Genomic DNA, 24,188 nt, shown 5'->3' with positions numbered 1-24,188 from the left:
CATTCTCTCAACCAGCTTCACCTGGAATGCTTTCCCAACAGTCTTGAATGAGTTCCCACATATGCTGAGCACTTGATGGCTGCTTTTCCTTCACTCTGCAGTCCGACTCATGTGTATGTGTCTGTGCGTGTGAGTGTTTGTGCGTGTGTGTGTGCGCGTCTCTCTTCACAGTCATGTAATTATGGCTCTCTGTAGTACTGTGCTCCTCCCATAGTCTGTTCTTGACTTGGAGATTGTGAAGAGACCTTTGGTGGCATGCATGGTATGCATGGGTGTCCAAGCTGTGTGCTAGTGGTTTAAACAAACAGCTTGGTGCATTCACCATGTCAACACTTACAAAAACAAGTAGTGATGAAGTCAATCTCTCCTCCACTTTGAGCTATGAGAGATTGACATGCATATTATTAATGTTAGCTCTCTGTGTACATTTAAGGGCCAGCAGTGCTGCCCTGTTCTGATCCAATTGTAATTTTCCGAGGTCCCTCTTTGTGGCACTTGACCACATGACTGAACAGTAGTCCAGGTGTGACAAAACGAGAGCCTGTAGGACCTGCCTTGTTGATAGTGTTGTTAAGAAGGCAGAGCAACACTTTATCATGGACAGACTTCTCCATATCTTAACTACTGTTGTATCAACATGTTTTGACCATGACAGTTTACAATCCAGGGTTACTCCAAGCAGTTTAGTCACCTCAATTTGCTCAATTTCACATTATTTATTACAAGATTTAGTTTGGGGTTTCGTGAATGATTTTAAATATTTAGGACTAACTTATTCCTTGCCAGCCGTCCTGAAACTGACTGCAGCTCTTTGTTAAGTGTTTTCACTCACTGTAGTAGCCAACGTGTCTAGTGATGAGTCATCTGCATACATAGACACACTGGTTATACTCAAAGCCAGTGGCATGTCATTAGTAAATATTGAAAAAAGTAACATGCCTAGACAGCTGCCCTGGGGAATTCCTGATTCTACCTAGATTATGTTGGAGAGGCTTCAATTAAAGAAACACTGTGTTCTGTTAGACAGGCAACTCTTTATCCACAATATCGCAGGGTGTCTAAAGCCATAACACAAGTTTTTCCCATCAGCAGACTATGATTGATAATGTCAAAAGTCTAATAAAACAGCCCCCAAACATTTTAATCATCAATTTCACTCAGCCAATCAATCATTTGTGTAAGGGGAAAAAACCCTGAAATGGACAAAAATTAATGGGATCATATTGGCAGTGTACGAAACATATACACGATGGCAAATACCACTCAAATGGACGGCAGATCATTCAAAGCTTATGGAAAATGTCATATGGCAAATGCCAAGTGTCAAACAGCAAAAATCCCAAAGATGGCGAGCGCGGTCCACCGTTCATTTTCATATTCCAAATGGACATCAAGTCAAGAACCAAGTGTCAAATTTAGAAAATTTGAAAAATAAATCTAAAATGTATCACCCTCTAAAAAACTGCTTTTTAAAAAAAAAATCGATTTTGTTTGTTAATTATACATGCATAAGAACTGTATGAACATACCTTTGTCATATTTTATTGTCATATTGTCATATATTTTTGATTTGTCCATAAGGCATATGTTTTGTCCATTTGCAATATGATATCATAGGAAGTTCAAAAGTCGAAGTCAAAAGTCAGTGAACCATTGCCAAATGCCATAAGAAATGTCAAAATGCCGTATGAAAGTATTGAAAGTGCCAAATCAGGATGTTATATCCATTTGTAATATGATATCATAGGAAGTCAAAAGTCAGTGAACCATGGCCAAATGCCATAAGAAATGTCCAAATGTAATTTGAAAGTGCCAAATCAGGATGTTATGTCTGTGCTCTGGACACCATATGTGAACTGATTGCCGTCCCATCCATCTTCAGAGCTTGTACTGCTAGGTGACCTAAACTGGGACATGCTTAACACCCCAGCCATCCTACAATCTAAGCTTGATGCCCTCAATCTCACACAAATTATCAATGAACCTACCAGGTACCACCCCAAAGCTGTAAACAAGAGCACCCTCATAGATATCATCCTAACCAACTTGCCCTCTAAATACACCTTTTCTGTTTTCAACCAAGATCTCAGCGATCACTGCCTCATTGCCTGCATCCGTAATGGGTCAGCAGTCAAACGACCTCCACTCATCACTGTCAAACGCTCCCTTAAACATTTCAGTGAGCAAGCCTTTCTAATCGACCTGACCTGGAAGGATATTGACCTCATCCCGTTAGTAGAGGATGCCTGGTTATTTTTTTTAAATGCCTTCCTCACCATCTTAAATAAGCATGCCCCATTCAAGAAATTTTTAACCAGGAACAGATATAGCCCTTGGTTCTCTCCAGACCTGACTGCCCTTAACCAACACAAAAACATCCTGTGGCGTTCTGCATTAGCATTGAACAGCCCCCGTGATATGCAACTTTTCAGGGAAGTTATAAACCAATATACACAAGCAGTTAGAAAAGCCAAGGCTAGCTTTTTCAAGCAGAAATTTGCTTCCTGCAAAACAAACTCAAAAAAGTTCTGGGACACTGTAAAGTCCATGGAGAATAAGAACACCTCCTCCCAGCTGCCCACTGCACTGAGGATAGGAAACTCCGTCACCTCCGATAAATCCACAATAATTGAGCATTTCAATAAGCATTTTTCTACAGCTGGCCATGCTTTCCACCTGGCAACCCCTACCGCGGTCAACAGCACTGCACCCCCCACAGCTACTCGCCCAAGCCTTCCCCATTTCTCCTTCTCCCAAATCCAGTCAACTGATCTGAACTGAACAAAATCTGGACCCCTACAAATCAGCCATGGCAAGACAATCTGGACCCTTTCTTTTTAAAATTATCTGCCAAAATTGTTACAACCCCTATTACTAGCCTGTTCAACCTCTCGTGTCGTCTGAGATTCCAAAAGATTGGAAAGAAGCTGCTGTCGTCCCCCTCTTCAAAGGAGGTGACACTCTTGACCCAAACTGCTACAGACCTATATCTATCCTACCCTGCCTTTCTAAGGTCTTCGAAAGCCAAGTCAACAAACAGATTACCAACCATTTCGAATCCCACCGCACCTTCTCCGCTATGCAATCTGGTTTCAGAGCTGGTCATGGGTGCACCTCAGACACGCTCAAGGTCCTAAACGATATCGTAACCGCCATCGATAAGAAACAATACTGTGCTGCCGTATTCATTGACCTGGCCAAGGCTTTCGACTCTGTCAATCACCACATCCTCATCGGCAGACTCAATAGCCTTGGTTTCTCAAATGATTGCCTCGTCTGGTTCACCAACTACTTCTCTGATAGAGTTCAGTGTGTCAAATCGGATGGCCTGTTGTCCGGGCCTCCGGTAGTCTCTATGGGGGCGCCACAGGGTTCAATTCTTGGGCCAACTCTTTTCTCTGTATACATCAATGATGTCGCTCTTGCTGCTGGTGAGTTTCTGATCCACCTCTACACAGACGACACCATTCTGTATACTTCTGCCCCTTCTTTGTACACTGTTATTAAACAGCGGTTGACATGCTTCGAAGTACGGTAATGGAATATTTAGAATTTTTTTGTCACGAAATGCGCCGGGCTCGTAACCCTTATTTACCCTTTCGGATAGTGTCTTGAACGCACTAACAAAACGCCGCTGTTTGGATATAACTATGGATTATTTGGGACCAAACCAACATTTGTTATTGAAGTAGAAGTCCTGGGAGTGCATTCTGACGAAGAACACCAAAGGTAATCAAACTTTTCTAATAGTAAATCGGAGTTTGGTGAAGGCTAAACTTGCTGGGTGTCTAAATAGCTAGCCCTGTGATGCCGGGCTATCTACTTAGAATATTGCAAAATGTGGTTTCACATTTTGCGGACATAGAGGAGTGCATAGAGGAGTTCTGTATCTATAATTCTTAAAATAATGATGCTTTTTGTGAACGTTTATCGTGAGTAATTTAGTAAATTGTTAGTAAATTCACCGGAAGTTTGCGGGGGGTATGCTAGTTCTGAACGTCACATGCTAATGTAAAAAGCTGGTTTTTGATATAAATATGAACTTGATTGAACAAAACATGCATGTATTGTATAACATAATGTCCTAGGTGTGTCATCTGATGAAGATCATCAAAGGTTAGTGCTGCATTTAGCTGTCTTCTGGGTTTTTGTGACATTATATGCTAGCTTGAAAAATGGGTGTCTGATTATTTCTGGCTGGGTACTCTGCTGACATAATCTAATGTTTTGCTTTCGTTGTAAAGCCTTTTTGAAATCGGACAGTGTGGTTAGATTAACGAGAGTCTTGTCTTTAAAATACTGTAAAATAGTCATATGTTTGAGAAATTGAAGTAATAGCATTTCTAAAGTATTTGAATAACGCGCCACAGGATTCCACTGGCTGTTACGTAGGTGGGACGATTTCGTCCCGCCGACCCTAGAGAGGTTAACAAACCTCCAGACGAGCTTCAATGCCATACAACTCTCCTTCCGTGGCCTCCAACTGCTCTTAACCTCTCTAGGGTAGGGGGCAGTATTTGCACGGCCGGATAAAAAACGTACCCGATTTAATCTGGTTATTACTACTGCCCAGAAACTAGAATATGCATATAATTGTTTGATTTGGATAGAAAACACCCTAAAGTTTCTAAAACTGTTTGAATGGTGTCTGTGAGTATAACAGAACTCATATGGCAGGCAAAAACCTGAGAAGATTCCTTACAGGAAGTGCCCTCTCTGACCATTTCTTGGCCTTCTACACTCTCTTTATTGAAGACTGAGGATCTCTGCTGTAACGTGACACTTCCTACGGTTCCCATAGGCTCTCAGAAAGCGGCAGAACGGTGAATGATGACTCTGGTGTCCCAGGCTGAAAAACAGTAGCGCATTTGGATAGTGGTCGATCAGAGAACAATGAGACTGGGGGCGCGTGCACGAGCCGACAACGTTTTTATTTTTTCGTCTTTGAACGAAAACAGGGTTTCCCGGTCGGAATATTATCGCTTTTTTACGAGAAAAATCGCAAAAATATTGATTTTAAACAGTTGACATGCTTCGAAGTACGGTAATGGAATATTTAGAATTTGTCACGAAACGCGGGGCGCGTAACCCTTCGGATAGTGTCTTGAACGCACGAACAAAACAGAGGATATTAGAACATAACTATGGATTATTTTGAACCAAACCAACATTTGTTATTGAAGTAGAAGACCTGGGAGTGCATTCTGACAAAGAACAGCAAAGGTAATCCAATTTTTCTTATAGTAAATCTGAATTTGGTGAGGGCCAAACTTGGTGTTGAGTAGGTGGGATGATTTCGTCCCACATACCCTAGAGAGGTTAAATACAAGTAAAACTAAATGCATGCTCTTCAACCGATCGCTGCCTGCACCTGCCCGCCTGTCCAACATCACTATTCTGGACGGTTCTGACTTCGAATATGTGGACAACTACAAATACCTAGGTGTCTGGTTAGACTGTAAACTATCCTTCCAGACTCACATCAAACATCTCCAATCCAAAGTTAAATCTAGAATTGGCTTCCTATTTCGCAACAAAGCATCTTTCACTCATGCTGCCAAACATACCCTCATAAAACTGACCATCCTACCGATCCTCGACTTCGGCGATGTCATTTACAAAATAGCCTCCAATACCCTACTCAATAAACTGGATGCAGTCTATCACAGTGCCATCCGTTTTGTCACCAAAGCCCGGATGCTGGAGTGAGTAGCCGTGTTGCACCTCGCTCCGCAGGTAATATTACATTACATTGGAACGATTTGATTAGTGTATTGTTAGCTAGCTACATAGTTGTCTCTGCTGTTGTCTCTGCTGTCTTTGTATCAAGGATAAGGGTGTAGCTCTGAGGAACTAACAAGGTTAGCTAGCCAGCTGTATTCGTTCGTTCGCGCCATTTTCGAAACGGCGTCATTACCACAACACCACTGCCACTGCTAGCTAGCCAACTTTACCAATTAGCAGTACTGTAGAAACTATATACATTACAACGGAACGATTTGACTAGTGTAATGTTACAAAGACAACTATGTAGCTAGCTATCAAGATAAAGGCGTAGTACAGAGTAACTATCGAGGTTAGCTAGCCAGCTACATTTTCTAACATAGTCAACAAGACGCCCACTGCTAGCTAGCTAACCCTACCAGCTAGCTATATCATTTTTAGTCAATAAGATTTTTGCAACATAAGCTTAACTTTCTGAACATTAGAGATGTGTAGTCCACTGTGTAGCTAGCAGGACTGACTTTGTGTTAGCTAGCCAACGTTTAATTACTTCTGCGTCATGAACTAGACACGGACACGAATGATCCATTGCTAGCTTGTTGTTACCAAGTATTGGTGCTAACCGTGTGTTATAGGATGCTAGTTAGCTAGTTAGCTACGGCATCATAGGACACGGTGCACTAGGTGGGTTTTCACGTTAGAATACTGTACCAAGTTATCTAGCGGAATAAACTAAGTTTAAGCCTATTCCTGGAAACATTGAACCACTGTAGTTTACATCAATTTGAATTTCTAGTGGTTGGTAGAAAAGTTATATTTTAGTGTTTCAGTGAATTGTTAGTGAGGGAGGCCCTGCTCTCTCGCTTCCCCAGTTGTTTAGTTAATTTTCATGCCAATCTCCTTTGCATTTGCGTAGCCTCTCCTGTAGCCTATCAACTATGTGTCGGTCTATCCCTGTTCTCTCCTCTCTGCATAGGCCATACAAACGCTTCACATCGCGTGGCTGCTGCCACTCTAACCTGGTGGTCCCAGCGCGCACGACCCACGTCGAGTTCCAGGTCTCCGGCAGCCTCTGGAACTGCCGGTCTGCGGCCAACAAAGCAGAGTTCATCTCAGCCTATGCTACCCTCCAGTCCCTCGACTTCTTGGCGCTGACGGAAACATGGATTACCACAGAAAACAGTGCTACTCCTACTGCTCTCTCCTCGTCTGACCACGTGTTCTCGCACACCCCGAGAGCATCTGGTCAGCGGGGTGGTGGCACTGGAATCCTCATCTCTCCCAAGTGGACATTCTCGCTTTCTCCCCTGACCCATCTGTCTATCTCCTCCTTTTAATTCCATGCTGTCACAATCACTAGCCCATTCAAGTTTAACATCCTTACCATTTATCGCCCTCCAGGTTCCCTTGGAGAGTTCATCAATGAGCTTGATGCCTTGATAAGTTCCTTTCCTGAGGATGGCTCACCCCTCACAGTTCTGGGTGACTTTAACCTCCCAATGTCTACCTTTGACTCATTCCTCTCTGCCTCCTTCTTTCCACTCCTCTCCTCTTTTGACCTCACCCTCTCACTATCCCCCCTACTCACAAGGCAGGCAATACGCGTCACCTCATCTTCACTAGATGCTGTTCTTCTACTCATCTCACTGCAACTCCCCTCCAAGTCTCCGATCACTACCTTGTATCCTTTTCCCTCTCGCTCTCCTCCAACACTACTCACTCTGCCCCTACTCAGATGGTATTGCGCCGTCGCAATCTTCGTTCTCTCTCTCCTGCTACTCTCTCCTCTTCCATCCTATCATCTCTTCCCTCTGCTCAATCCTTCTCCAACCAATCTCCTGATTCTGCCTCCTCAACCCTCCTCTCCTCCCTTTCTGCATCATTTGACTCTCCATGTCCCCTATCCTCCCGACCGGCTCGGTCCTCCCCTCCTGCTCCGTGGCTTGACGACTCATTGCGAGCTCACAGAACAGGGCTCCGGGCAGCCGAGCGGAAATGGAGGAAAACTAGCCTCCCTGCGGACCTGGCATCTTTTTCACTCCCTCCCCTCTACATTTTCCTCCTCTGTTTCTGCTGCTAAAGCCACTTTCTACCACTAACTTCCAAGCATCTGCCTCTAACCCTAGGAAGCTCTTTGCCACCTTCTCCTCCCTCCTGAATCCTTCTCCCCCTCCCCCCCTCCTCCCTCTCTGCGGATGACTTCGTCAACCATTTTGAAAAGAAGGTCGACGACATCCGATCCTCGTTTGTTAAGTCAAACGACACCGCTGGTCCTGCTCACATTGCCCTACCCTATGCTTTGACCTCTTTCTCCCCTCTCTCTCCAGATGAAATCTTGCGGCTTGTGACGGCCGGCCGCCCAACAACCTGCCCGCTTGACCCTATCCCCTCCTCTCTTCTCCAGACCATTTCCGGAGACCTTCTCCCTTACCTCACCTCGCTCATCAACTCATCCTTGACCGCTGGCTACGTCCCTTCCGTCTTCAAGAGAGCGAGAGTTGCACCCCTTCTCAAAAAACCTACACTCGATCCCTCCGATGTCAACAACTACAGACCAGTATCCCTTCTTTCTTTTCTCTCCAAAACTCTTGAACGTGCCGTCCTTGGCCAGCTCTCCTGCTATCTCTCTCAGAATGACCTTCTCGATTCAAATCAGTCAGGTTTCACGGCTGGTCATTCAACTGAGACTGCTCTTCTCTGTGTCACGGAGGCTCTCCGCACTGCTAAAGCTAACTCTCTCTCCTCTGCTCTCATCCTTCTAGACCAATCTGCTGCCTTTGATACTGTGAACCATCAGATCCTCCTCTCCACCCTCTCCGAGTTGGGCATCTCCAGCGCGGCTCACTCTTGGATTGCGTCCTACCTGACAGGTCGCTCCTACCAGGTGGTGTGGCGAGAATCCGTCTCCGCACCACGTGCTCTCACCACTGGTGTCCCCCAGGGCTCAGTTCTAGGCCCTCTCCAATTCTCACTTGACAAGTCACTTGGCTCTGTCATATCCTCACATGGTCTGTCCTATCATTGCTACGCAGACGACACACAATTAATCTTCTCCTTTCCCCCTTCTGATAACCAGGTGGCGAATCGCATCTCTGCATGTCTGGCAGACATATCAGTGTGGATGACGGATCACCACCTCAAGCTGAACCTCGGCAAGACGGAGCTACTCTTCCTCCCGGGGAAGGACTGCCCTTTCCATGATCTCGCCATCACGGTGGACAACTCCATTGAGTCCTCCTCCCAGAGTGCTAAGAGCCTCGGCGTGACCCTGGACAACACCCTGTCGTTCTCCGCTAACATCAAGGCGGTGACCCGATCCTGTAGGTTCATGCTATACAACATTCGACCTGCCTTACACAGGAAGCGGCGCAAGTCCTAATCCAGGCACTTGTCATCTCCCGTCTGGATTACTGCAACTCACTGCTGGCGGGGCTCCCTGCCTGTGCCATTAAACCCCTACAACTCATCCAGAACGCCGCAGCCCGTCTGGTGTTCAACCTTCCCAAGTTCTCTCACGTCACTCCGCTCCTCCGCACACTCCACTGGCTTCCAGTTGAAGCTCGCATCTGCTACAAGACCATGGTGCTTGCCTACAGAGCTGCGAGGGGAACGACACCTCCGTACCTTCAGGCTCTGATCAGGCCCTACACCCAAACAAGGGCACTGCGTTCATCCACCTCTGGCCTACTGGCCCCACTACCTCTGCAGAAGCACAGTTCCCGCTCAGCCCAGTCAAAACTGTTCGCTGCTCTGGCACCCCAATGGTGGAACAAGCTCCCTCACGACGCCAGGACAGCGGAGTCAATCACCACCTTCCGTAGACACCTGAAACCCCACCTCTTTAAGGAATACCTGGGATAGGATAAATTAATCCTAGATGTACTATTGTAAAGTGGTTGTTCCACTGGATATCATAAGGTGAATGCACCAATTTGTAAGTCGCTCTGGATAAGAGCGTCTGCTAAATGACGTAAATGTAAAAATATACTACCCACCACTGCGACCTGTACGCTCTCGTTGGCTGGCCCTCACTTCATACTCGTTGCCAAACCCACTGGCTCCAGGTCATCTACAAGACCCTGCTAGGTAAAGTCCCCCCTTATCTCCACTCACTGGTCACCATAGCAGCACCCACCTGTAGCACGCGCTCCAGCAGGTATATCTCTCTGGTCACCCCCAAAGCCAATTCCTCCTTTGGCCGTCTCTCCTTCCAGTTCTCTGCTGCCAATGACTGGAACGAACTACAAAAATCTCTGAAACTGGAAACACTTATCTCCCTCACTAGCTTTAAGCACCAGCTGTCAGAGCAGCTCACAGATCACTGCACCTGTACATAGCCCATCTATAATTTAGCCCAAACAACTACCTCTTCCTCTACTGTATTTATTCATTTTATTTATTTTGCTCCTTTGCACCCCATCATTTATTTCTACTTTACACTTTCTTCTAATACAAATCTACCATTCCAGTGTTTTACTTGCTATATTGTATTTACTTCGCCACCATTGCCTTTTTTGCCTTTACCTCCCTTATCTCACCTCATTTACTCACATTGTATATAGACTTATTTTTCTACTGTATTATTGACTGTATGTTTGTTTTACTCCATGTGTAACTCTGTGTTGTTGTATGTTGTCAAACTGCTTTGCTTTATCTTGGCCAGGTCGCAATTGTAAATGAGAACTTGTTCTCAACTTGCCTACCTGGTTAAATAAAGGTGAAATAAATAAATAAATAAAAAATTGCTGCATACAATAGCTGTAGGATCAGCAGAAGCATACAACGCAGTTAGAGGGACATAAATTAGGTTACACACATTGTCTTCCAACGCCCCTGGGATAATATACATTAGCTGAAGCATTATGACTACTTAGCAACACAATGGTAGGGATTAACTGAGCTGGGCTTGGGTCATTGATAAGTCATTGTCTCAATGCAGCCTCATAATGCTGTGAAAGGATCCAGGAACCGGAATTATTTGGGTGGATCCCATCCCCTTTATAAAACCAGCTTTGTTTCCATAAGGCTTAAAAATTGTCAATAAATGTTACACCCACGGAGCTGCAATAGTCACGTAGCCAGTTATGGAGGGCTAAAAGTCTGCTGGACCATTTAATGCCACGATTTAGGGAGGGCACAGGGCTAGATATTATGGGGCTTTTGTTGGTGTCAAGCAGAGACACAATCAGTTCTTTAAAACCCATCTTCAGCTGTTCTGTGCTGCCCTTCATTGAATCCCACATGAACTAAGATAGACTACATTTCCTGATGCAGGTTTAAAATGTTTGGGTGCAGCTTATTGATGTCCTGTACAGCAAGTTTTTGCACCAGGGACTGAGACATTTCTCACCATTGCACTGCCCAATACAACAGCCGGAGAAGGGGATGGAGAAATCAACCCATTCCTACCCCTCACACAATTCGTGGAACCTTTCACAGGCCCACGAGAAGCAGGATAGCGTATGCCCGCAGCTCCCAGCTATAGGTTCAGACCTTCCATAGCAGCCATTGCCCCGTCAGATCCAGAGAGAGTGAAAGGAGCCGAACTGGACGACGAATCCGCTGCTGGAGTCAGCGTAGTTGGAGTCAGCTAAGCTGCCGCAGACACAGGCAGTCCCAGCGATGAAGGAACAGGTAGATCAGGCACCAGAGCGGCGAAGCTATTCTTCATGTCGATCTGCTCCGGACCTCTCGCAGACACTCTAGTCCATTTAGCAGCATGCTGCTGCCTTTTGTTTCCACAACTTGTGACCATCGCTGATTGGAGCGAATCCTCTTGCTGTTCTTGTTATACTCCATTACAAGATGGAGGAGGAGAAGTAGATGGAGACAACTTCCTTAGCAGGCAAGATCCAGGTAGCACAGGCCATTCGGGTAGGGACAGATGTCAAGGCAGGGATACATCCATCAAGCCCAGTGGTGTCCAGCCACAGGAGTTGAGAACAATAAAGTTCCAATTTGCATTTTCCCCATAAGAATTTTCCCCATGAAATTTGCTTGCAAAGGATAGCTACCTCATTTCTGTAATCCTCCGTAAGCAAACAATTGCTGCATTGGTACTCCGGATTGTCACTATGGTACCAGGCAAGAGCGTAATAAACAGCTTCTACAGCGCTGAAAACGTTTGTTTGCTATTCCCGGCAAATTGGGCTCAATTGCAACCTAGCTAGCTGGTAAACATCCAGTCCAGACTTATGAACAAAATAAAAAACTTCAGAAACAGACCGAGGCGCAGGAGGTATCAGAGTTCATGACAGAAAGAATTTACACATTTTGCAATCACTCCACCATTGCTGACTACAAATTATCTATAACTGGGCTAATAACTAACTAACTTGCAAAGGATAGGAAATAAAAATGTGCACGTGGCTACACGCAGCTCTTGCTATGATCTCAAAACTAGCGCATCTACTCGCGACTGCTCATGCTGTAAACACAGTTCAGGGCCTCCCGAGTGGCGCAGTGGTCTAAGGCACTGCATCGCAGTGCTCTAAGACACTGCATCGCAGTGCTAGCTGTGCCACTAGAGATCCTGGTTCAAGTCCAGGCTCTGTCGCAGCCAGTCGCAACCAGTCGCAACCGGGAGACCCATGAACAGCGTCGTCCGGATTAGGGGAGGGTTTGGCAGGTAGGGATTTTCTTGTCCCATTGCGCACTAACGACTCCTGTGGTGGGCGCAATGCACACGATGCAGGTGTAGTGTTTCCTCTACGACATTGGTGCGGCTGGCTTCCGGGTTAAGCGGGCATTGTGTCAAGAAGAAGTGCGGCTTGGCTGGGTTGTGTTTCGGGGGACGCACTGCTCTTGAACTTCACCTCTCCCGAGTCCGTACGGTTGTCGCAGCAACAATTGGATACCACGAAATTAGGGAGAAAAAATGAGTACATTTTTTTTTTATAATACAGTCCAGTTGAAAGTGAATGGCACAGATCCATATATAGCAATGATCTATTTGTATATAGGCCTACTGCAGCTCTGATTGGTCATGCTGCACCGGTCTGTCTGAAGAACAGGCTGAGTTGTGCCTGTAAATGCAATAGAACTCTATTCAAATGCATTCCGCCTACAAGAAAATATCTTGCATAATTAGTTTAGCATACTAAATCTTGATAGTGTTAACTAAGGGGGAAAAACTCCAGAAAGTTGACTGAAGTTCAATCTCGTGCTTCTCTGCACGGGATGATATTTCTTTTAGAGGGAACATTGATCACAAGTAGTGATGCACTGATGACATTTTTTGGCTGATACCGATATCCAATATTTTCCTTGCCCCCCAAAAAACGATACCGATATTTACAATTTTAGCAGCTTTTTAAGCATTCTAGTACAGTTAAATAGTTACACACACACACACACACACACACACACACAGTGCCTTAGAACGTGTGTGTATCTCAGTGCAAGAGGCGTCAATACAGTCCCTGGTTCGAATCCAGGCTGTATCACATACGGCCGTGATTGGGAGTCCCATAGGGCGGTGCACAATTGGCCCAGCATCGCCCGGGCCGTCATTGTAAATAAGAATTTGTTCTTAACTGACTAGTTAAATAAAGTTCACACACAAAGTTATTTTGTTGGCATTTACGTATGTCCCCATTACCTATTTCTTTCACTTACTTGCTGTGCTGTTTCGTTGTTCATTTGTTTCATTCTCAACCAGGATTTCTATGGAACGCCGTTTGGGTCTTTGCGTGTCAAAAAAGATTAACGTCAAATAACACTATAATCACGTCAATAATAATTCACATGAAATACTAAATCATGAAACTGAATCAATGCAGTAAGTAACTTAGAAGAAAAGAAAACCTAAATTGATTGCCAAATGAGTCTTTATACGCCTCTGTACATTGCATCTCAAATTATTTACATATTTTCACAAGGCAAAAAAGTTGAATTACAAAACATTTCTGCACAATTTCCCAGTAAAAGACCAAGGTGATGATGGTCCTTTTAGTGTGATATCACATAGCTACTGACAATAATTGTGAGCTTGCTCATGTTTGTGAGAAAGAGAATTGTAATGAGTTGCCTTAGAACAAGCATTTAGGTTTAGGGTTGTAGTTCTAGAAATACATATCTAGATATAAGCTTGTTGACCAATCAGGACCTGAATATGACTGCACGTTAAATAATTATTTAACATGTTCATTAGTGTGATAACTACGTAAAAAATGATCACTCGTATTTGATATGTCACAACGATTCATCGATACGTATGCTATGATGCTGGTAAAGTTGTCTCGTGCACCTACAGTGCTGGTTATATAAAAAAGTTAGCTGATGGATGCAAACAATGCAGTTCTTCCCCCAAAACATAGCAAAACGACATCATCTGTTTCAGTAGCTATAGATAGCTAACTATATAGCTAGGTGACAACATCTAAAATAATCCTAATTTATAAGACAGTTCTTATTTGATTAATGGTGGTTGGACCATCTATATGAAGCTAGCCACAATAAGGATTAGCCACAAGTGGAACTTCCGGTTAGCTTTCAAAATAAAAGTATGGCATAATTATACTATGTATTCATTTGCGTCACTGTCAATGACACTTATGTTGAAGGCAAACTGCAAATTCCACTATTGTGCCTAATCCTTATTGTGGCTAGCTTCACAACACAAAATCCCGGGCTGGTTGAGCCTCACTAGCCAGATGAAGCTAGCTGGCTGCTTATAACGTTAACCCCGTTGCCCAAAGCTAAGTAGCTGGCTAGCTATTTATTTTCATGAACTGAAGCTCAATTTCAATAGGCGAACAACAAGTGGCAACCTAGATAATACTTACTCACAAGGATTCCTAAATCATTGCTAAGAATAATGAAAATGACTGCAGTTTCTACTTGTCATTGTTTTCAGGCTGGTTGTACTGGTGCTAACTACGTACCAAGCTAAAGCTAGCTACCCCAGAAGTTGCGGTCGAACAAATGATGCTTTATTACCAACGCAGTATTGTAAACATTGTCCGTGGCCGGTGTTTGCAGACTTTTTTGTACTGCTTTGACAGTGCTACTGTATCTTTTTTGACACGCAAAGACCCAAACGGCATTCCATAGTATTGATGTCGTGAAGCTAATAGCAGTGACGTTATTACTGTGTCCAGTAGGGAAACATCTGAAAAATAGTGCACTTGGTAATGTGTACCGGTGCTTGACGAGTCGGCGAAAGTCAACGTCACCCACGACAGAACGGTTGATTGTCAAGGGCAATGAATTCCATAATGGATTTCAGCTTTGAGTTGTCTTGCTGAAATGTTTCTTACTCTTTCGAATGACTGTTCGACTTGTTGACTGCTCGGTCCACACAGCAGACATTGTGGGCTAGGTTAGGAATGCTGTGTTGCATGTGTAGCACAACATTTTACGTGGCGTCATTATGTTCTGTAAAATTAAAAGGAGAGCTGCACACTCTAGGAGCTCAGATGCAATAATTTAATAACCAACATTTTGACAGACAAGCTGTCTTCCTCAGGGTATCATTACATCCTGTACCTACGTTATATAGGTATGCATGTCAGCTTTGACATCGTTTTTTTTTACGTTGGCATTAAACTAGACATCGGGCCGATACCGATGTTGACATTTTTTGCCAATATCGTCCGATTCCGATATGTTCACCCCTAATCACAAGTCAGTCTTAACGTGGCTAATAGGCTCGCTTATCTATTCATGTAACTATGTATTTAGCAAACAAAGCCCGGAGCCTAGCTAACTAGCTGCTGGAAGGATGGGTGAGTCACTTTGATAGAAAGAAATGTGAGTCACTTTGATAGCTAGCTATGCTGAACTTGAATAACTGTTATCTACAGTTAGCATAGCTCTTAGTTTTCAATAAAAATGTATTTGTCATCGATATAATTAGCGGGCAAGCAGGAAAGTTCCCATTCAGTTGTCAAAACGTGGGCTAGTATTCCATTGTTTATCAGTGCAATTTTGACAGCCAACTAAAGCTGAAAAAAGTTTATCTACTGTTCCCTCGTTAGATTTTAGCTCATCTCGCTAAGGCTAACATTGGTTGTTGATCTTATAAGCAACTGAGAAAGAGGTAGCCTACCTGTTCACAGTTGTTAGACAAATTGGACTGTAAAGTTCCCAAATGTACAAGGACTTCTGTAATACTTATGTAACAGTTTAGCTTCCGTCCCTCTCCTCGCCCCACCTGGGCTCGAACCAGGGACCCTCTGCACACAACAACTGCATCCCACGAAGCATCGTTACCCATCGCTCCACAACTACTTCAAGGTCTCAGAGCGAGTGACGTCACCGATTGAAACGCTATTAGCGCGCTAACTAGCTAGCCATTTCACATCGGTTACACTGACATATTTGCAGAAATCCATTCAGGTGTATTTCGTGGCTTTTGGAGAATCCTTTCTAATGATCTAACGTTGCACTGTTGCTACTTCCTGTAAATACACAGTCCAGTTCAAAGTTAATGATGGAATGCCCGTATGGCAAATGTCTTATTTGCATATAGGCCTAGTGTAGCTCTGATTGGCTATGGCGCTCCGGTCTGTGTAGTCTGTGCCGGGACAAGACTGACACGTCTTTACTAGGTTTTATTTACTGCAATGTCTAGAAATTGTCCAAATGTATGGCCACTTTCCCACTCTATGAAAGTATAAAAACTTTAAAATGACCATATCTATGTGCTCGCCTGTCAGAAAATGTGGGGAAAAAAGGCATCATTCTTCCTGTGGGGTGTAAATGAACCGATTTTAATAAGATTTCATGTTGCTAAAACACTGTCAATTCCACTTTAAATATGAACATTCTGCATCATCAACAATGTTGAGCAGCGTTTGTACTTGGGTGCGTATGGGTCCACGGACCTCTTTATTTCCACAAGCGGCGTCTAAAAAAAAAAAAAGTATGATCAAACATCTGAGCAGTTAATTAAAGATAATTTGATCTTAATGAGGCAGAAACAGTAGCAGCACTCAGTCTAATGGGGGCCCATCCATGAAAGTCATTTAAAAAGCGTGACTCCTCTCACCCGTCTCCCTCTCATGGGTGTAAAACAGCTGTTTTACACCCAGAACAATGTGTGTACACTACAGAGCGGTTAATGAAAACCACCTCAACGTTACTTAGTCAAATTTGAGCTATATAAAATGTCACTGGGAGAACTGTTCCTTAAACAATCCACTACTTAGCAGACTGCATTTTATGTAGGGCTAGCAGCAGCAAATTTTGTCTGGAACAAAAAAGAACAGTAAATGAAAATGCCACTAATCTTCAGCTGTGGAAAATGGATGACCTTTGACCCTCTTTCCCACTCTCGTCGCTGCCTGGCGTGTTCTCAGAGTGCTGGTGCATTCTGATTCTGAGAGCTACGAGCTCCATTCACTCAACGACGAGTGATTTCAAAATAAAAAAAAATTAAAAAATGGGCACCTAAGCAGAATCTGCCTTCCTCAGTCCATCATGGGTTGGTAGTGATTTTGATCCCTCAACTATCCAATTTCAACAATGTTCCTCTAATAAGTTCTTAAAGGAGAGGGGTTAAGCCTAAAGCAGGAGAACATCATGTTGCAGGTGGAATATGGCATCGGTCCCAACAGCACTAGAGTTGCTACCATCTCAGGGTATACCCCTCTCACTGTTTAAACCACAGACTCACAAATTGCAGATTGACCTTGAAACCACCTCTGCTACCACGAGCTACATAGCCTGACTGAGCCAGGTTGTATGTTGTTTTGTGGAGGTTTGGACCTCCAGAGGGATTCCCCCTGTCATTCTGTGGCTTCATCCCAAATGAGGCACCCTATTCCCTATATTGTGCACTACTTTTGACCAGGACCCATAGGACACTATGTAGGGAATAGGGTGCGGTTTGGGATTCAGACAGTGACTGAGTCCGGTTCGCAGAACTTGCGTTCTAAGTAATATGCTGACTGGGTTTGCCCAAATAGGTTTTATAGTATGTGAAGAAAGAAAAAAAATAGATTTTGTTTGTAAGAAATATATATATATATATTCCAGTATGTGATAAATGCCAGAACATCATACTCATTTTAACCTTCACCTAGTAGAATTCCCTGCATGCCATTGAGGAAGAGAATCATCTTTTCAGACCCACGTGTTCTTGACAACAGCTGATAATGAGATAAGGGGTAATGTGATAAGGTGTAATGAATGACAGGAAACAACGCAACTGCTCATTAGATGACGTATTCTCAGTATGGGTGAGCCTAGCATGTTTATTTATTTCACTACGCAAGTCAGTTAAGAACAAATTCTTATTTACAATGACGGCCTACCAGAAGGCAAAAGGCCTCCTGCGGGGGCTGGGATTAAAAATACAAAATAAAAAAAAGAGGACAAAACACACATCACGACAAGAGATACACCAGAACACTACATAAAGAGATACCTAAGACAACACAGCATGGCAGCAGCACAGCACAACATGGTAGCAGCGCAGCACAGCACAACACAGCATGGCAACGGCACGGCACAACATGGCAGCAGCACGGCACAACATGGCAGCAGCACGGAACAACATGGCAGCAGCACGGAACAACATGGCAGCAGCACGGCACAACATGGCAGCAGCACGGCACAACATGGCAGCAGCACGGCACAACATGGCAGCAGCACGGCACAACATGGCAGCAGCACGGCACCACATGTCAGCAGCACGGCACCACATGTCAGCAGCACGGCACATAGCAGCAGCACAGCACAACATGGCAGCAGCGCAGCACAGCACAACACAACATGGCAGCGGCACGGCACAACATGGCAGCAGCACGGCACATGGCAGCAGCACGGCACATGGCAGCAGCACGGCACATGGCAGCAGCACGGCAGCAGTACAGCACAGCACAGCACAGCACAACATAGCAGCAGCACAAACATGGTACAAACATTGTCAGGCACAGACAACAGCACAATGGGCAAAAAGGTAGAGATAACAATACATCACACAAAGCAGCCACAACTGTCAGTAAGAATGTCCATGATTGAGTCTTTGAATGAAGAGATTGAGATAAAACTGTCCATTTTGAGTGTTTGTTGCAGCTCGTTCCAGTCACTAGCTGCAGCAAACTGAAAAGAGGAGCGACCCAGGCATGTGTGTGCTTTGGGGACCTTTAACAGAATGTGACTGGCAGAATGGCTGTTGTATGTGGAGGATGAGGGCTGCAGTAGATATCTCAGATAGGGGGGAGTGAGGCCAAAGAAGGCCAAAGAAGGATTTATAAATACGCATCAACAAGTGAGTCTTGCATCAGGTATACAGAGATGGCCATTTTACAGAGGAGTATAGAGTGCAGTGATGTGTCCTATAAGGAGCATTAGTGGCAAATCTGATGGCCGAAAGGTAAAGAACATCTAGTCGCTCGAGAGCACCCTCACCTGCCAATCTATAAATCTAGCATGGGTCATCTGAATCATGGTTCATTTGGCAGCTGGAGTGAGAGGAGCGATTACAATAGAGGAAACCAAGTCTAGATTTAACCTTAGGCTGCAGCTTGGATATGTGCTGACAGAAGGACAGTGTACCGTCTAGCCATACTCCCAATTACTTGTATGAGTTGACTACCTCAAGCTTTAAACCCTCAAGAGGTAGTAATCACACCTGTGGGGAGAGGGGCATTCTTCTTACCAAACCACATTAACCTTGTTCTGAACACCTCCAAAACAAAGGTAAAGGGCAGAGAAAGCTTGTTGGACACTAAGAATGCTTTGTTGTAGAGCGTTTAACACAAAAGATGGAGGGACAAGCTGAGTATAAGACTATCTGCACATAAATGGATGAGAGAGCTTCCTACTGCCTGAGCTATGTTGAGAAGAGCATGGGGCCTAGGATCGAGCCTTGGGGTACACCCTTGGTGACAGGCAGTGGCTAAGACAGCTGATGTTCTGACTTAATACACTGCACTCAGAGCGGTAGTTAGCAAACCAGGCCAAAAGACCCCTCAGAGACAGCAATACTCCTTAGCTGACCCACAAGAATGGAATGGTCTACCGTATCAAAAGCATTGGCCAAGTCAATAAAAATACACTGCTTAGAATCAAGGGCAATGACGCCATAATTTAGAACCTTTAAGGTTGCAGTGACATCATTAACCTGAGCAGAATCCAGATTGCATACCAGAAAGAATACTATAGACATCAAGAAAACCAGTCAGTTGATTATTAACACGTTTTGATATACAGGGCAAGAAAGAAATTGGCCTATAAAAGGACGCACCGTGGCTGCCTTCCAAGCACCGGAAACTTCCTCAGAGAGGAGAAACAGGTTAAAAAAGATGAGAGATAAGCTTGGCGATGTTGTGTTGATTTAGTTACATTTTTACTAAATAGTAAATTCTAAATACCGTAAATTCCAGACTATAAGCCGCAACTTTTTTCCCAGGATTTGAACCTCGCGGCTTAAACAATGACGCGGCTAATATATGGATTTTTCCCGCTTTCAATTTGTTTTTCTCCAGAAAAACACATTCTGTGACGTGCTCAGTTTTTTGGCGGCATGAAGCTTTCATTAGACCAATGAAATTGCCGAACGGGTTAAGGTCAAACAACTTTTTTGTTTACTGTTTAGATTAAATTGAGCGCTCTCAAACCTCCCATCATTCTGATTATGGTAGTCATTTTGTCACCCTCATCATGGCAAAGACACGGAGAAATGCATATGATGCAGCTTTCAAGTTGAAGGCGATTGATCTGGCTGTTGGAAAAGGAAATAGAGCTGTTGCACGGGAGCTTGGTCTTAATGAGTCGATGATAAGACGTTGGAAACAGCAGCGTTAGGAATTGACTCAGTGCAAAAAGACAACTAAAGCTTACTGCTAATTTTTTTGTTGTTGTTACAAGCCGTGTTTCTTTAAAGCCTATTTATTTTTGTTACAAGCCGTGTTTCGTTAAAGCCTATTTATTTTTGTTACAAGCCGTGTTTCGTTAAAGCCTGTGTAAAGTTAATTTGTTTCAATGTACCGGTAGGCACCTGCGGCTTATAGACATGTGCGGCTTATTTATGTTCAAAATATATATATATTTTTAAATTCAGTGGGTGCGGCTTATATTCAGGTGCGCTTAATAGTCCGGAAATTACGGTAGTACTTAGTACTATTAGTACACAGACCAACTAGGATATGGCCTGTTTGTTGGAGGGAATCAGTTTGAGTAAGGTAAGGCGCAGAATAATCACTAAGCTTGATTACATTACGAGGAGCAAAATTATGTGGGATGCAAGGTGATTTACATCAGTTATTCTGTGTAATCTGACTGCCAAGTAGTGAGATCTCAAAACACGTACATCTTGTAAAGTGGACCGATGCTCTCTAGGTAACTGAGATATGGTGGATCTGTAACTAGGCCAGCCCAGTACAGCTCGGTCCACTTCAGCTCAGTAGTGTAAAAAGGGTATGAACTTACCGCTGCTTCCACAGTCTGCACAGGACAGAAGCTCCTCTGACCTCTTGTCCCGATTGGACTCTTTCGTTCCCAAACAGAAACTGCATATTGGGATGGGGTCAGCGCGTAGCTGGGGAGAGAAACAGAAACTGCATATTGGGATGGGATCAGCGCGTAGCTGGGCAGAGAAACAGAAACTGCATGGTCCCATGTGGTAGAGCACGGCGCATGAAATGCCAGGGTTGTGGGTTCGACTCCTACGTGAGACCAGTACAAAAAAAATTATGAACTCACTACTGAAAGTCTCTCTGGATAAGAGCATCTGCTAAATTACAAACATATAGAAAGTAATGCATATTGGGATGGGGTCAAAGCATAGCTGGGGAAGAGAAACACAAACTGCATTTTGAAATGGGGTCAGTAGAAAGTGTCAGAATGGACGAGGAGAACCATGATATGCTGTAAATAATATCTGTATTCTGGCATGCTGTATGAAAGAGAAACAATGTTCTAATGGATGCAGATAAAGTCATCATAAGCCCTCAGTACTGTAAGGTACGTGTACTCTTTGTACAGAGGTACTGTACCGTAATATATGTAAAAGATTGGCCTTCATCCATTCAATCTGAAAGGGGATGTGATCATCAGAAAAGGTGAGTTTTAAAAAAGGGGCTTAATCCAATTAGGAAAGCTTTACCCTACAGTTAGACAGGATCTCAAATCAATGGGCTTTTATGGCATGGGAAACATGTTTACAAATAGATAAACAAAAGTGAAAAAAAGTAAACACACAAAAGTTTCCCAAAGAGACATGTTATATTATGGCTTTGTATCACTCTCTCTCACTGCAAAGAGTCAAGGACCTGTATAACAGGGGGGTGTCAGAGGCAGGCCCTAAAAATTGTCAAAGACTCCAGCCACCCAAGTCATAGACTCTCCGCACAGCAAGCAGTCTAGAACCAATAAAACCTTGAACAGTTTCTACCCCGAAGCCATAAGACTGCTAAATAGTTTGTTAAATAGTTAACCAATAGCTACCCGGACTATCTGCATTGAGCCTTTTGACTGATAACATACACTGCTGCAACTGTTTATCATCTATCCTGTTGCCTAGTCACTCTATCCCTCAATACAGTGCATTCAGAAAGTATTCAGACTCGTTGACTTTCTCAATTTTGTTACATTACAGCTTTATTCTAAAATATATTAAATAACATCTCAATCTACACACAATACCCCATAATGACAAAGCGAAAACAGTTTTAGAAATGTTTTCAAATTTAAAAAAATAAAAAAATAAACTAAAAAGTATTCAGACCTGTAGAAAATTCAATTGATTGGACATGATTTCCAAAGGCGCACACCTGTCTATATAAAGGTCCCACAGTTGACAGTGCATATTAGAGCAAAAACCAAGCCATGAGGTCGAAGGAATTGTCCGTAGAGCTCAGAGACAGAATTGTGCTGAGGCACAGATCTGGGGAAGGTTGCCAAAACATTTCTGCAGCATTGAAAGTCCCCAAAACAGAGGCCTCCATTATTCTTAAATGGAAGAAGTTTGGAACTACCAAGATTCTTCATAGAGCTGGCCGCCCGGCCAAACTGAGCAATCAGGGGAGAAGGAACTTCTTCAGGGAGGTGACCAAGAACCCGATCATCACTCTGACACAGCTCCAGAGTTCCTCTGTGGAGATGGGAGAACCTTCCAGGACAACCATCTCTGCAGCATTCCACCAATCAGGCCTTTATGGTAGAGTGGCCAGACAGAAGCCCCTCCTCAGTAAAAGGCACATGACAGTCCGCTTGGAGTTTGCCAAAAGGCACCTCCTATATCAAGATCCCCGTTGCCTGAATTGTTTTGTGCGTCCCCAAAAACTTTGAATAACATATTTTTAGATAGAGCCCCTTTGTGTGCACTTCCGGTAATACCGTATACCCCGGTATGCTACTGGAACGGTATGAACATCTGCATACTGCCCAACCCTAAATATCAGCTTGCCTCAGTCTACGTTAAGACAATAACTCTTGAATGAATGCTGTAGTGCAGATTTTTTTTATTTCACCTTTATTTAACCAGGTGCTTCATTCTTGTAGGATAGCCTACACCACACTTTCATCAGCTCTTAAACAAACTATTATAGTTGAACAGAATGTAGGATATTATAAACTGGGTGGTTCGAGCCCTGAATGCCGATTGTCTGACAGCCGTGGAATATCAGACGGTATACCACGGGTATGACAATTTGTATTTATTTTTACTGCTTTCATTACGTTGGTAACCAGTTTATAATAGCAATAAGGCACCTCGGGGGGTTTGTGATATATGGCCAATATACCACGGCTAAGGGCTGTATCCACGCATGACGCAACACGGCGTGCTTAAGAACAGCCCTTAGTGGTGGAATATTGGCCATATACCGCATCTCCTCAGGCCTTACTGCTTAAATATGCCACTTGGCGGATATGCCACTTATCCAAAGTGACTTACAGTATGGTACAGGGGGTGCATATTTAGTACGAGTATCGATCACCACGGGAACTGAACTCACGACCTTGGCTAGACGGGCATTATGTCACTGTGAACAATGGGTCAAAGAAAGTAGAAACAGGAAGTTGCTCTATCAAATAGTTGATTTTTCAAGCTCTGTCCTTTAAACTACTTCAAATCAGCAGGGCTGTCGGTCTCTAGTATGTACAGTTGAAGTCGGAAGTTTACATACAGTTAGGTTGGAGTCATTAAAACTCGTTTTAAACCCACTCCACACATTTCTTGTTAACAAACTATAGTTTTGGCAACTCGGTTAGGACATCTACTTTGTGCATGACACAAGTAGTTTTTCCAACAATTGTTTACAGATTATTTCACTGTATCACGATTCCAGTGGGTCAGAAGTTTGCATACACTAAGTTGACTGTGCCTTTAAAGAGTTTGGAAAATTCCAGAAATTGACATCAATTGACATCATTTGAATCAATTGGAGGTGAACCTGTGGATGTACACTGCTCAAAAAAATAAAGGGAACACTAAAATAACACATCCTAGATCTGAATGAAATAATCTTATTAAATACTTTTTTCTTCACATAGCATACTTACCCTATGCT

General features: G+C 43.8%; 1 protein-coding gene across 1 annotated transcript in view; it reads right to left on the bottom strand.

Moving 5' to 3' along the window:
• LOC115201709 (histone acetyltransferase KAT6B) overlaps window positions 1-24,188 on the bottom strand; it is a 95,376-nt gene that overhangs the window by 55,953 nt on the left and 15,235 nt on the right. Inside the window, exon 3 of the mRNA XM_029765538.1 lies at window positions 21,106-21,214. Coding sequence (XP_029621398.1) covers window positions 21,106-21,214 — 109 coding nt within the window. The remainder of the gene's footprint in view (window positions 1-21,105; window positions 21,215-24,188) is intronic.

The sequence above is a fragment of the Salmo trutta genome, chromosome 10, assembly GCF_901001165.1.
Source record: "Salmo trutta chromosome 10, fSalTru1.1, whole genome shotgun sequence".
In the NCBI taxonomy this organism is placed as follows: domain Eukaryota; kingdom Metazoa; phylum Chordata; class Actinopteri; order Salmoniformes; family Salmonidae; genus Salmo; species Salmo trutta.
The sequence above is the reverse complement of the archived record's forward strand: the minus strand, read 5'-3'. Positions and strand labels throughout refer to the sequence as shown.